A 15637-nucleotide genomic window follows, 5' to 3' on the forward strand; every position below is an offset into this window, starting at 1 on the left:
GTCTTTTGGTTCTCATTGTCTAATATATTCATGGTACATGTGCATACTGGAATACACGATTGTTTAAAAAAAATTTCCATAGGCACTAATTAAGTATTCCCCTTGGTTAGGGACCCCCCGGGCCCCCAGGAGCCCCTGGGCGGCAAGGCGAGTCAGGAAACGCTGGTAACACTGGGCCACCAGGACCTCCTGGACCCACAGGTCAGCCGGGCATTGTGGTAAGTTTGCACAGCTTATTGTGCGTCTCCTTTGTGGTGTGAAAGATTTCCCTTGTGCATATGCATGGAAGTATCCCCGACCATCCCTGCGACGAGGAGTCACCGCCCTTTGTCCCCCTCCCACAGGGTCCGATCGGCCCTAAGGGAGACGTCGGCCCCTCTGGCGTCACGGGACTCCCAGGGCCCACTGGTCCCCAAGGCGAGCCTGGACCCCGCGGCGTTCCCGGCGACGCGGTGCTGGTGACCGGGCCTACGGGCGAGCAAGGGCCCCCAGGTCTGCCTGGACCTCCGGGAACCCCCGGCGCGGATGGCGCAGCAGGACGACCTGGACCGGCAGGAGAAGCAGGTGAACCCTAAGTCCGTCTCGCGCACGAACCTTACGTTTGGCGCGAGAGGACAAAAGCCAAGCTAGACTAATAAGATAAAAAATGAAACTAGAAATCACTTCCTATAATACTGCAGCAAACACATGGATTTAATTAACGAATGTAAACGTGACAATGTAATTAAATGGAGTAACTAGAGTAATTTAAAACAAAATTTCATTAAATCAAATAATATATAGATAAGTTACATTATCTAATTTATTAATATGATTTAAAGATAGTCACAATATACAAAGAGGAAGCCAAATTATCTAAAATATATGATACCATAACATGTAGCAACAGGAATGATGTCACAAAATCCATTGGGGAAGCTAAGGCAACCTTGGCTCCAAAGACTTGGTGAATCAGAGCATCCAAGAGGGCGAGTTGCCAATAACTCCAAGGTACCAACGAGAGCTTATTGGTCGTAAAATATTTGTGCCGAGAAGTTGACATGTTTTTCCCCGACCAGGCGAGCGCGGCGCGGAGGGCCTGCCCGGAAGGCGAGGCTTGACCGGACCCAAGGGAGAGGAAGGCCGCCCGGGCCCCGTCGGACCTCAGGGCGAACCAGGCCCGTCGGTAAGGGCGCCGTCACCGCGATTGCATGGGCGACATCGTCGGCATCCCCACCATCATTAGTATCATTCCTTATAATCATCATCACTTATTTACGTCACCATGTTATGATATCATATATTATATCACCAACACATTACTGCATATCATGCATTATCATATTTTTTATCATTAACATAGGTGTTGTTATTGGTTATTTTTATTATCATTATTATTATTATTATTATCATTATTATCATTATTATTATTATTATTATTATTACTATTACTATTATTATTATTGTTATTATATTATTATTATTATTATTATTATTATTATTATTGTTATTATTATTGTTGTTGTTGTTGTTGTTGTTATTGTTGTTATTGTTCTTCTTCCTCTTTTTGTTTCTGTTTATTCTTGTTTTCCTTGTTACTATTGTAACTACTGCTATTGTTGTCATTATTGCCATTATCGTTAATATATCTAATTATCATTATTGTTATTATTATTATTGTTATTATTATTATTATTATTATTATTATTATTATTATCATTTTTATTGTTGTTGTTGTTGTTGTTGTTAGTAGTAGTAGTAGTACTGTTGTTGTTATTACTGCCTTCACCGTTATGACTATTATCATTATTATTTTTTATTAATATCATAATAATTATTATGATCATCATCAGCAATTGTTGTTATTTTGTTATTACTACTGCTGCTGTTGTTATTGTCTCGTTGTTGTTGTTTTTATCCTTATTATCAGTAGTTCTAGTAGTAGTACTATTATTATCAGTATCATTATTATTAATACTGTTATTATTATTGTTATTATTATTATTATTATTATTATTATTATTATTATTATTATTATTATTATTTTATTATTATTATTATTATTATTATTATTATTATTATCATTATTATTATTATTATTATTATTATTATTATTATTATTATTGTTGTTGTTGTTTTTGTTGTTTTTGTTCTATTTTTGTTCTTGTTATTATTATTATTACATTCATCATCATCATCATCATCATCATCATCATCATCATAATCGTCATCATCATCATCATCATCATCATCATCATTATTATCGTTATTATTATTTATTATTATTATTATTATTTATTATTATTATTATTATTACTATTATTTTTTATTATTATTATTTTTATTATTTATTATTATTATTATTATTATTATGATTATTATTATTATTATTATTAGTATTAGTATTAGTAGTAGTATTAGTATTAGTATTATTACTATAATCATTATTATTATCATTATTGTTATTACTATTTTTATTACTATTTTCATTATCTTTATTATTATCATTGTCATTATCATTATCATCTTTATCTTTGTCTTTATCTTTATCTTCATCTTCATCTTCATCTTCATCTTCATCTTCATCTTCTTCATCATCATCATCATCATCATCATCATCATCATCATCATCATCATCATCATCGTCATCATCATCACCACCATCAGTATCATCTTTGTTTGATATTAACAATAGTAACTATAAAGGTAATAATATTAACCATAATAATGAATATTAATATGATACCGGTAATGATAATGATAGTGTTATAATAAGATTATAACAAAATCAATGATTAAAACGATGATGATGATGATGCAGAACATGATGATAGCAATAGTAATAATAATGATAATAATAATAATAATAATAATAATAATAATAATAATAATAATAATAAAAATTTTATAATAATAAAAAATTAATAATGATAATAATAATAATGATAGTAATAATAATAATAATAATAATGATAATAATAACAATAGTAATAATGATAATAACAATAATAAAATAATAATAATAATAATAATAATAACGATAATAATATTCATAATAATAATAATTTTAATAATAATAATAATAATAATAATAATGAATTAATGAATTATAATGAATTATGATCATAAAAAATTTTAAGGAGAATAATGATGAGAGTAATGATGATAATAATTAAATGGTAATGATGAGGATAAGGATAATGATAATAACCTTAACAGTAAATGTAGCATGAAAGATGAAAGAGAACAAGTGAAAACTGCCTGCCCTTCGCCCCCAGGGTCCCCCCGGCCCCCCCGGCGCCGTGGTGAACGGCGAGGGCGGCGAGGGCCTCCCCGGCCCCGCGGGGCTCCCGGGCCCTCCCGGCCGCCCCGGCCAGCAGGGCGAGCCCGGCATGAAGGGCAACATGGGTGCCACGGGCCTCGACGGGCAGCCCGGCCCGCGAGGAGACAAGGGTACGTATCGCCCTCTCTCTCGCTCGCGCTCTCTCTCGCTCGCGCTCTCTCTCGCTCTCTCTCTCTTGCTCGCGCTCTCTCTCGCGCGCGCTCCCCTCTTCTTCGTTTGCTCTCTCTCTCTTGCTCTCCCCTCGCTCTCCTCTTGCTCCTCTCGCTCGCTCTCTCTCGCCTCTCCTCCGCTTCCCCTCTCTTCCCGGGCTCTCTCCTCGCTCTCTCTCTCTCGCTCTCTCTCGCCGCCTCCCTTTTCCCCTCTCCCCTCTTCTCGGTCTTCGCTCGCGCTCTCTCTCTGCTCCCTCTCTCTCCTCTCTCTCTCTCTCCCTCTCTTCCTCCCTCTCTCCTCTCTCTCTCTCCTCCCTCTCCTTTTTCCCCTCTCTCTCTGTCTCTCTCTCCTTCTACTCCTCTCTTTTCCTCTCTCTCTTCTCCCCTTCTCTCTCCTCTTTTCCTTCTCTCTCTCTTTCTCTCTCTCTTTTTCTCTCTCTCCCCTCTGCTTTTCTTTGCTCTCTCCCATCCCCCCCTCTCTTCCCCTCTCGTTTTCTCTCTCTCCCCCTTTTTCCTCTCTTTTTCCCCTCTCTCCCCTCTCTTCCCCTTCTCTCTCTCCCTCCCTCTTTTCTCCCCCCTCTCTTTTCCCCGTTTCTTCCATCTTTTCCTCCTCCCCTCTCTCCCCTCGCTCCCCTCTCGCTCTCGCTCTCTCTCTTTCTCTCTCTCTCGCTCTCCTCCTCCCCTCTCTCCCCTCTCTCTCTCTCTCTCTCTCTCTCTCTCTCTCTCTCTCTCTCTCTTTTTCTTCCCCCCCTCTCTCTCTTCCCCTCTCTCTATCTCTTTCCACTCTCTCTCTCCCCCTCTCTCTCTCTCTTCCCCCCTCTCTCTCTGTCTCTTTCCCCCTCTCTCTCATTCTTCCCCCCTCTCTCTTTCCCCCCCCTCTCTCTCTCTCAATCCCTTCTCCCTCTCTCTTTCTCTAATTCCTCTCGCTCTTCCCTCCCGAGTCACCGAGTCTGTTCCCGCCGCAGGTGACAAGGGCCCCATTGGGCCTCCCGGCATTGACGGCGTGCGCGGCGAGCGGGGCCTTCCCGGCGCCGAGGGAGCTCTCGGTCCCAAGGGCGAGCCGGGGCTCAACGGCGCCCCCGGCCTCATCGGCAAACCCGGTGTCGTCGGCCTCCCGGTGGGTGCGCGAGACGCCTCTTTCCACACGAGTCGCTCAGCGCTGGTCATGGCTGTGCTGACCAAAGTGTTCTTTTCCTTTATTAATCGTCATAGTTCTAATGAAATATCAGTCTTCATTCAGTCAGTGCAGCGCAGAGCGTTGTTTATTCTTCGTTCAGGTTATCTGTTAACTGATTTGTCCTTCCTGCCCTGAGGCTTACATGTGACTGCTCCCAAGGAATAATGAGCCCTCCTCCCCCCAGGGTCCCGAGGGCCCGAGAGGCGCCCCAGGGCCAGAGGGCCTCAAGGGTAGCACGGGTAAACGCGGCGAGCCCGGCATTCCCGGAGATCCCGCGCCCCCCGGTCAGCCTGGACCCCAAGGACCTCCCGGAGTTGCAGGACCGAGAGGAGAAGAAGGCCCCGAGGGACCTCCTGGACCCCCAGGACCCCAGGGACCCACTGGAAACCCCGGCCAGATGGGCATCATCGGAGCCAAGGGACACCCCGGCCTCCCCGGCCTCAAGGTACAGCCAGGCGCACGTGCGGTTTCACTGCTATATGGAAGAAAACACACACACACACACACACACACACACACACACACACACACACACACACACACACACACACACACACACACTAACACACTAACACACGCTAACACACCCCACACACACACACACACACACACACACCAAACACACACACAAAAACACACACACACCACACCCCAACACACACACACACACACACACACACACACACACACACTAACACACGATAACACGCACGCACACGTACTTATTTCTGCACGTACATTTGTATGATTAATAGACTCGACCGTCCGTGTCCCCTGCAGGGCGAGCCCGGCAAGTCCGGCAAGCGCGGCGAGCCAGGGCCCATGGGCGAAGGTGGTCCTAGGGGCCCTGCCGGCCCCCAGGGGCCACCAGGGCGTCCTGGCAAGGATGGCGCCAAGGGATCGTCTGGCATCCAGGGCCCCGTGGGGCCGCGCGGTCTGCCAGGACCTATCGTAAGTCCCCTTCGGTTCGCTTTCGCTGAAACACATGGCAAAGACGCAACGCCCAAGGGCTGAGACAGCAGACAGCTGACGCCTTTCTCCCTCAGGGCCCGCCAGGTCTGCTAGGTCCCTCCGGCCCGCCCGGACTGCCTGGCTTCCAGGGCAAAGTGGGCGCCCCTGGACCCCCCGGACCTCCAGGGCCCCCCGGCGAGTCCGCCCCTGTGGCCATCCAGGTCGACGGCGAACGCACCTACAGCCTTCCGGGCCCCATGGGCCCCATAGGATCCCCAGGCATGGTGAGTACCGTTGGACTTGGTTCTCTCTCTCTCTCTCTCTCTCTCTCTCTCTCTCTCCCTTCCCTCCCTCTCTCTCTCTCTCTCTCTCTCTCTCTCTCTCTCTCTCTCTCTCTCTCTCTCTCTCTCTCTCTCTCTCTCTCTCTCTCCCTCCCTTCCTCCTTCCTTCTCTCCTTCCCTCCCTCTCTCCCTCCGTCCCTTTTTCCTGCCCTTTCATCCGTTCCTCCCTTCCTCCATCCCACCTTCCCTACTTCCCTCCCTCCCTCCTTCCCTCCTCCCCTACCTCTCTCCCTCCCTCCCTCCCTCCTTCCCTCCCTTCCTCCCTCCCTCCTTCCCTCTTTCCTCTTTCCTTCCCTTCCCCCCCCCCCTCTTATAATAAAAGCAGGACAAAGTCGCATATAGTCCGAAGTGTGTCTAGAGCCAAGCATTACGCTCGCAATGACTCTCTGTCTCTCTTTGCAGCCCGGCGAGCGCGGCGCCGATGGCGATCGAGGTCCGCAGGGCAAGAACGGAAACCCTGGTCTGCCTGGACCCCCAGGGCCCTCAGGGCTTCCAGGAGCGTCGGGCCAGCGAGGTCCTCCCGGAAACCCCGGCATCGCAGGAAATCCCGTGAGTACGACCAGCTGGAGTTGTAGTCTCGGCAGAAACAGATTTACGTCCAGCCATAGACCCATGGCTGGGTCCAAAAGGAAATCGCTGTTATGAACGCCATCACTTCCTTGCCATTGTTACCGTTGCCTGAGACATTAGCGTCATCTGTTACCTCTCATTAGTGATTACCTTTTATCGCCATCGTCGGTTTTACTTTACTTTCTCAATTCCTACAAACGTCCTTATACTTGTATTTATCATTTTTGAACTCCGAAATTGGTTTTCGTAATTACTTTGAGTACAATCGTCGTCAGTGAATAACGAAAATATACTTAGGTGATGCGTTTTTTTAAGTGGAGTTACTGCTAACACTCCTTTACATTTACTCATTAATTATATACTATTTTTTTTTACTATTTATTCATTTTATCACCACTACTTCTTTTCTCTCTCCAGGGCCGTGAATATACTGAAGCTGAGTTGCGTTCGATTTGCTCTTCGGTGTTGAGAGGTACGCTCTTGACAGTCTTTTGTTTTGTGGGTCATATATTTCATCCTGTTCTATACCCAGGATAGGTTTTGTTATCATGCCATATTTGTGTAATATATAATATATATATATATATATATATATATATATATATATATATATATATATATTATATATATATATATAATATATATAAAATATATATATATATATATATATATATATATATATATATATATATATATATATATATATATTTTTTTTTTTTTTTTTTTTTTTTTTTTTTTTTTTTTTTTTGTTCTAGCCCCATGTTTCTCTTGTGTCAGTTTTGTGGCATTTTATCCAGTTCATATACTTTGTTACTTTGTATTTAATTGTTAAAACACGTGCAAATGTCAAGAATTAATATATATTATTTGAATATCACTTTTAAGAAGTTAAGATGATTATAGTTTTGATATACATATATAAATTATATATATATATATATATATATATATATATATATATATATATATATACATATATATTTATATATATATATATATATATATATATATATATATATATATATATATATATATATATATCAAAACTGTGAGGCCGTGGTGGCCGAGCGGTTAGAGCATCGGACTCAAGATTGTCACGGCGGCAATCTGAGTTCGAGGGTTCGAGTCACAGGCCGGCGCGTTGTTCCCTTGGGCAAGGAACTTCACCTCGATTGCCCTCCTAGAAATCGACATATCGCCTTGAGAATTCAAACGCAAGTGTCGTAGGGGAAGTCACCGCCGTGGCACAAACCGCGGTTGATTAGGAAGGGCATCCAATCAGGCAAGGGTGGCACTGCCATATATAACCTCTCAGTAGTGAATTGAGAGAGGCCTATGTCCTGCAGTGGAATGAATGGCTGTTAAAAAAAAAATGATAAAAAAAATAAATACTGTAATCAGTATGTATTTCCTTAAGTTCTAACTATATGTATATATATATATATATATATATATATATATATATATATATATATATATATATATTTATATGTATATATACATATATATATGTGTGTGTTGTGTGTGTGTGTGTGTGTTGTGTGTGTGTGTGTGTGTGTGTGTGTGTGTGTGTGTGTGTGTGTGTGTAAATGTACATTTGCTAAAAAGAGTATCTTTACTCTTTTTGACTCCAGTACCAGCGGTTGCTGGTACTGGTATCCCTGTCAGGGGCGTTATTTAGGGGAAAGGGGCAGGGAAGCAGCCAAAATCAGCCTCCACGACACTGCTCGTGTGGAAGGACGAGGTAAAATGAACGAGGTAAAATGGCTCCGACTCGGGAAACACCAAGGCCTTCACCGACGGTAGAAACATCTCGCCCAGGATGTCCCTGTAGGTATACCCATAAATCTGATGGGCCCGACATCCGTCACCTCCCCTACACCGCTGCTGTGCTTAAACTGCCCAGCGATTTCTGACAGTCTGTGTGCTGTTGCCAGCAGAATAAAAGGGGTATGCATCCCTTGCAGTAGTTATGGATTGTTAAATAATAATAATAATAATAATAAATAGCTAAGAAGAAAAGGACTCACGATAAAGGGACGTGGCAATTTACTGTCGGCCACGCCCCTTCTCAAACTCATTTAAGTGTAAGGGGTATTGCCACAGAGTATCAGGGGGTTTTCACTAGCTCACGATATTCATGCACCTGAATGCAAGCTTCCTATTTGTCTTTCATATAACATACTGATTTATAGTTTTGAATGACATTTACCTGATCATTCTTCCTCGGTCGTGCATCTAGGGTGCCCATTTCTGGCGTTGACTCTGGTGGAGACAGTTGCTTGGTGTCGCTGGATCCACAGAGATAAGGTTAGCTTCGAAATACCTAATCTTGATTCTTCGTCTCTTGATGGTCCCTCAGAGTAAAACATAACTATGGCGATACAAATGGTCTATGAGGTCTCCATTGTTGATGTTGGCATGATACAAGGCCGTAACTATATCAACTCGAAACGCTATTCGAATACATTATGAGCTTCATCTGTTCTGAGTTTTGAAAACAAGAAGTACCAACATTTCCGAATCAACCCCTAGCGATCGTTTCGGTTTCATATACGAGTAAAAATATTTTTTTAACGATTGTACATTTACATATACGTATACATATCTATATACATGTATATATATATATATATATATATATATATATATATATATATATATATATATATATATATATATATATATATATATATATATATTATATATATATATATTATATGTATATAATGTGTATATATATATATATATATATATTTATATATATATATATATATATATACACATGGTGTGTATGTATATGTGTGTGTGTGTGGTGTGTGTGTTGTGTGTGTGTGTGTGTGTGTGTGTGTGTGTGTGTGTGTGTGTGTGTGTGTGTGTGTGTGTGTGTGTTGGGTGTGTGTGTGTGTGTGTGTATATATACATAAAGTATACACATACATACATACACACACACACACACACACACACACACACACAACACACACACACACACACACACACACACACAACACACACAACATATATATATATATATATATATATATATATATATATATATATATATATATATATATATATATGTACATGTGGGTATGTATATCCAATCTGATATATATATATATATATATATATATATATATATATATATATATATATATATATATATATATATATATATATATATGCATGTTGTGTGTGTGTGTGTGTGTGTGTGTGTGTGTGTGTGTGTGTGTACATATATGTGTGTGTGTATATATATATACGTATATATTCAAATATGTATATATATACATATATATACACATATTCCTTTGCATCATATTCTATGTATATTTTCTCCTCTTTACCTCTTTACCTCCAGCCAGAGATCGTTTCTTCAATTTTATTTCGCTTAATTATAAAGTAAACTGACGTGATCACGATGCCCGGCAATCCGCGGCGACTCGACGGTAGAGCCGAGCTTAGAGCGATGCCTGCGTGTGCCCCGCTTCCCTGGACGGTCAAAATTGGCAAACGTATCAAAAAGTTAGGAGTATGGTTCGTACGAAATTGACACTCTCGGTGTAACATCCTCATTTAGAAAATCCTTGGGCCTACTCGGTTGACACTCTCGGTGTGGCACCCTCATTTAGAAGATCCTTAGGCCTACTCGGTTTAGTTTTGATGACGATGTGGCATCGAGATGCGTCACTTCCATACCTTGAGCTGAGAAATTATCAAATGATACCTTTTCTGTCGTGTTACTTGAGTTAGGCCGCCCGGCAAGGACAGCGCCTTTTTCCCCCCTGATGCTAACTTGGCCTGGAAGTCATAGTTCATAATAAACGTTCACATTTTCCAGCGTTTTGCTTTTGAAGTGTGTGATTGAATGAGTGTTTTCTCCAAAATAACGATTTTAAATGGCAGCAAAAAAAAAGGCATTGGCAGGTAAACGTGAATGTATAGAGTGTTTAGTATAGCAGACGAAGGCGAGACGGAGAGGAAGCTACTGAAATCCGAGTCCAGAAGGCCGAGGGCTAAGTGCTAGGTCTCACTGCTTCCTTTTGCACTGACCCTCCGCCATTCTTCTGCAGAGAACCTGGCTGAAATAGCCAAGACCCTACAAGGCCCGCCTGGCAGACCTGGCAGGGGAAGGCGCGGCCCAGTTGGTGAACCCGGAGAACAGGGTCCTCCAGGTTCGGATTCGAGTGTCCCTTGGTTCATTTACTCTTCCCTGTCTGTCGCCGGCCTTGCAGAGGGCGAAACCTTGTTCACTTTCCCTCTCTTCTCTCGTCTTACCCTTCTCTCGCTCAGCTTCTCTCCCTCGACCCAGCGTGTTCGGTTGTTTCCTCCCAAATGGTTGACCCGGGGAGGAGGCAGGGACAAGAAGCAGACAATGGAGCTGTTTTTGCTTCCTGGGCTCTTCCCTCTTCGCCCCATCCTCTTTTTCTACTCTTGCACCCTCACCCTTACCTCGTACCCTCTTCCAAAAGGCTGGAACCACCTCACTCTACGCCAGCAGAGAGTAACTTTCAGCACGCGGAATGTTGCAGTAATCTCACTCATCCATGAGTTTACTTTCGCCTTCCCTACGACTTTCACCATAATTTCAACATTCTTTACCATTCCACCACCCCCGACCATAGAGTATCATGTCCAAGCTATCGCCTCACACACCCATTCTGACCAAGCTACAACCTCCTACCATAGCACCACCATGACCAGCATAGTGCTACCACTCCTCCATAGCCCCGTCCCGGCGGCGTACCCTGTCTGCTGACGACAGAGGCTGCTTCTTGCTTGTTTCCACACAGACCGCATGGAGGAACTCACGAGGGGGCTCCAGGGTCCTCCGGGCCGCCCGGGCCGAGGCAGAACAGGGCGTCCCGGTTCCCCAGGAAAGCCGGGCCCCCCAGGTACTTCCTTCTGCATCTTGGTTAATAAAACAACGTAGAGACAGCCATTAAAAAAGACGATTCCAAACATCTATAGAGTTACAAGGATCGGCTTTCGTCTTTTTTACCGGCTGTTGTGCCTGCGTCTGACTAATGTAACCCTCAAGCTGCAGTTCGTTGGGGCTGCTGATCGACAGACCCAGTCTGATGAGCTGGTGCAATCCTGAAGCATCACCTCAGAGATTAATGTAGTCTAAAGTACAGTAGAATAGTGGCAAGTTGGAATTTCAGTATAACTTTAAAAGATTTGTTCATGCATCTGTTGACTGGGAGCTCCAATACTGCTGTGCAAAGTTGTACATAGAAAGTGAACATAGAAATTCCCACAGGTATGGCAGGTATTTTTTTTCCTTGAATCAAGTATTAGCTAAAGTTGAAACATTTGATAAAAGTCATGAATAATAAGCATAATTTGCGAATAAAAGAATGTCTAGAGCCTCTTTTACGATTGTATTAAACTATTTTCAAAGAACCTGGTTAGCAGTATACAACGTGCTATGGCTGCCGCCCATTCAATGCGGTCCGGCCCAACATCGGCTGCAAGAACGTAAGCGCATCTAACCCTCTGTCACTGCCGCAGGAAACCCCGGCTCCCCCGGCGAGTCAGGCCAGAGGGGCTACTCCGGCTTCCCCGGCGCCGCTGGTCCGCAGGGGCCGCCCGGAGAGCCCGGACCCCGCGGGTACAAGGGCGAGCGAGGCCTCATGGGCGAGGGCAGAGACGGCAAGCCAGGGCCGCCAGGACAACCAGGTAAGTGCCGCGCCGCCGCCGCCGCCGCCGCCGCCGCCGCCGCCCCACGCCCGAGCCAAGGCGGGGGCGGCGGCGAGGGGAGCCTGGTCAGGGAGAGCGGGAGGCTGGAAACAAGTCCTGCTGACGGGGGGGGGGGGGGGGGACAAGCCCTGGGAGCAGACGGAACTTGAAAACAAGTCATGGGAATGTGGGATGGTGAAAACAAGTCCTGGGGACAAAGAGTAGGTGAAAACATGTCCTGGGGAGAGGGGGGTGCAGTCCTGGAAATAAGCCCTTGGATCGGGGGTGGGGGGGAGTTTAAAAATGCCCTGGGTTAGAAACATTGTAACACACACGCGCGCACACACACACACAAACACACACACACACACACACACACACACACACACACACACACACACACACACACACACACACGCACGCACGCACACACACACACACACACACACACACACACACACACACACACACACACACACACACACACACACACACACACACACACACACACACGCACACACACACACACACGTTTATACAATAATTGAGAATTTCATATAGGTTAGATTATGCAAAAAGCAGAAAATCTATTTTCGTTCCACGTGCTTTCAGCTAAAAAAAAAAAAAAAAAATCAAAACAAATGCAGCCCTGTTTACAAGTAGGCGGTGCAGACCAGCTTCCTCCCCTAGGGTTTGTTCAAACTGTGAGAGTGCTATATATATTTAATAATCTATATGTATGTGTGTGTGCGCCAGTGCGTGTCCACACAGCACCCGCTAACGCGTCTCTCCCGCAGGACCGCCCGGGCCGCAGGGCATGGGGCTGCCGGGCCGCATGGGCGAGCGCGGGCCGCCCGGCCAATCCGGACCCCAGGGCGGCCGCGGCTCCCCCGGACCCCAGGGGCCGCCGGGCCATTGCGAGTATTGCAACCCGCAGTCGTACCAGCCTTTCCAGGGGAACACGAAGGGCCCGTGAGCGACTCGCGCCCACGAGGCGGCGCCCACGACTCGGCTCGTCTCCTTCCGCTTTGTTGCTAGAGTTAGTTGACCCTCAGTCGTCCCCTTCCTCTTTACGCATAGTCCTTCTTCAAATGACAGCTTTACTTATGTTGCCACACAAAAATGTATGCTACTGTAATTTGGAAAAAACAATAAAAATTTTCTTAGGTCTTGAAACATCTCTCAAACTTATGCTAAGTTAAGATTTTGGATTTATTTTTTAGTCCCTGTATAAGTTATCTGTTAAGTGTACTCTTTCTTGATGACAATATCAACAAGTCTTGATAAAAAAAAACAGTTCCACAAAACAAGTCCGTTTCAGAATATTTACTTCATTTTAGAGTAAAATAAGAGTAAACCAAGAAAACATATCACACTAATCAAGTTTATCAAGACATTTTCGTTACCTTGATAATGGGATGTTAAAGATCCCAGCTATCGTCACTGCCATTCCCTATGTTCTTATATTCTAAGGGTGATAAGCAAAACAGATGAGTGTGGGACTGCATAATCTCCAGGTCTTAGAGCACGGTAAGCACCATGACCACAAAATATGAATCAAAACTACAAAAAAGATATATATATGAAAGATAAAATGACACAAATCTCATAAAAAAGGAAATAACGAAACAACGAAGTATTCTGATTGGTGGCTCTGAGCGCAAAAAAAAAAACAAAAAAACAAAAGCCAAACGCAATCCAACTATCCAAAGACAATACAAAGCCAGCGCAGAAAGGATGTTGTGCAAAGATCAGTAACAAAGGAACTAAAGACGTCCTTCTGTGTCGTCTCGCGTGACCTGGACGACCACCTAAGCCCACGCAGTCATCTGAAGGAACTCCACGCTGTGTTCATAATGGTGCTACTGCGGGTCTCATGCCTCGTATCTTGAAACTGCCATCGTGTATATTCTGTGTTACTAACATTTCCCCTGTATATAAAAATTTTTGTATCTAAATTAATAAAGAGTTGGCCAACATATCATGCCCCATTTCATTGTCTCAACATCAGGTTCTGGTGTCAGCTCACAGAGACGATTTTCTATGCAATTTCAGAAATAGTTGACCAGAAAAAGAAGAATGTTTTAGTTTAGACGAAATGAAGGTGATTTCATTGTGAGGAGAGAGAAAAAAGAAAAGGAGGGGATCGAGGCAGAGCGAGAGAAGTTAGAAAAAGATAAGGAAAGCGAGAGAGAGGGAGGGGAGAGGGACAGGGACAGAGAGAGAGAGAGAGAGAGAGAGAGAGAGAGAGAGAGAGAGAGAGAGAGAGAGAGAGAGAGAGAGAGAGAGAGAGAGAGAGAGAGAGAGAGAGAGAGAGAGAGAGAAAGGGAGGCAGAGAGAGAGAATGAGAAGGGGGCACACACACACACGCACGCGCGCGCACACACACACACACACACACACACACACACACACACACACACACACACACACACACTGAGAGAGAGAGAGAGAGAGAGAGAGAGAGAGAGAGAGAGAGAGAGAGAGAGAGAGAGAGAGAGAGAAATCTTTTATCTTTCAATGGGAAATTCATGTATCAATTCGTTCTAGGATACATGCTACAGTGAAGCCCAAATAAAATCCTATCGCGTACAAATGTAACAAATGCCATTTCTCAACTCCTTCACAGGTACCCATCTAGGCCTGAACTGGCCGTGGGGAATTGTAAGTGGCTTTCCATTGCTTTCAGTTTTCCAGGAACCCGTCATTTAGGTAGTGTTCTGAAACGTTTTTCATCGCGACACCATTTGTTTTCGTATATCAGCTTCAATTGGTCCTGTTGACCGTCAATCGTACACTATGCAGGAAGTGTTTGCATTTCTCTTTTTTTCAATTTTTTACTATTTCATTGCTGATATAATGCTTTTGTATACATTATTAATTAATGTAACTATTTAGTGATAAATGGCGGCCCACTGCCTCAAGGCTCCCGATATTCCCTATTACATATTACTGCGTGTAACAAGCCACTTACGGGCTGGACATTCCCCCCCAAGAATGACACTACAGGCAAGCGAGTGTAAACCAGCCTCCAAAATAAGAGAACTTCACTTTCCAGAACGTTTAAAGATCTTGAGTAAACGCTTGAGGATGGACCATGGCAAAATGTATTCCATAGTCTTCCTCTATCCACAGTTACGAGGGCAATGCAAATAGGGGAATGGCCATCATGATCTTGTGAAATACTGGATGATATTTCTATTAGTTCATTGTATTATGGTAAATGAATAGGGAATACTGTACATACACTTAATTTCTTTCATTTCATCTGCGACACGGATTTAACCTACACAGTCATCTTATCAAAGTCTGCTGTGTTCGGATTATATATATATATATATATATATATATATATATATATATATATATATATATATATATATATATATATATATATATATATATATATATATAATCACTAAACCAGTAGTACTCTGTCAGG

General features: G+C 43.6%; 1 protein-coding gene across 1 annotated transcript in view; it reads left to right on the forward strand.

The window, feature by feature from the left end:
* LOC119595265 (collagen alpha-1(I) chain-like) overlaps window positions 1-14176 on the forward strand; it is a 75819-nt gene extending 61643 nt beyond the window's left edge. Inside the window, exons 11-23 of the mRNA XM_037944423.1 lie at window positions 111-218; window positions 345-564; window positions 1059-1165; window positions 3258-3432; window positions 4437-4588; window positions 4833-5093; window positions 5429-5599; window positions 5695-5883; window positions 6343-6489; window positions 6928-6982; window positions 10587-10688; window positions 12028-12195; window positions 12993-14176. Of these exons, the coding sequence (XP_037800351.1) occupies window positions 111-218; window positions 345-564; window positions 1059-1165; window positions 3258-3432; window positions 4437-4588; window positions 4833-5093; window positions 5429-5599; window positions 5695-5883; window positions 6343-6489; window positions 6928-6982; window positions 10587-10688; window positions 12028-12195; window positions 12993-13171 (2034 nt within the window). The 3' untranslated portion in view covers window positions 13172-14176. The remainder of the gene's footprint in view (window positions 1-110; window positions 219-344; window positions 565-1058; window positions 1166-3257; window positions 3433-4436; window positions 4589-4832; window positions 5094-5428; window positions 5600-5694; window positions 5884-6342; window positions 6490-6927; window positions 6983-10586; window positions 10689-12027; window positions 12196-12992) is intronic.
* The last annotated feature ends 1461 nt before the right edge of the window (window positions 14177-15637 follow it).

Source organism: Penaeus monodon, chromosome 35 (assembly GCF_015228065.2).
Source record: "Penaeus monodon isolate SGIC_2016 chromosome 35, NSTDA_Pmon_1, whole genome shotgun sequence".
NCBI lineage: Eukaryota > Metazoa > Arthropoda > Malacostraca > Decapoda > Penaeidae > Penaeus > Penaeus monodon.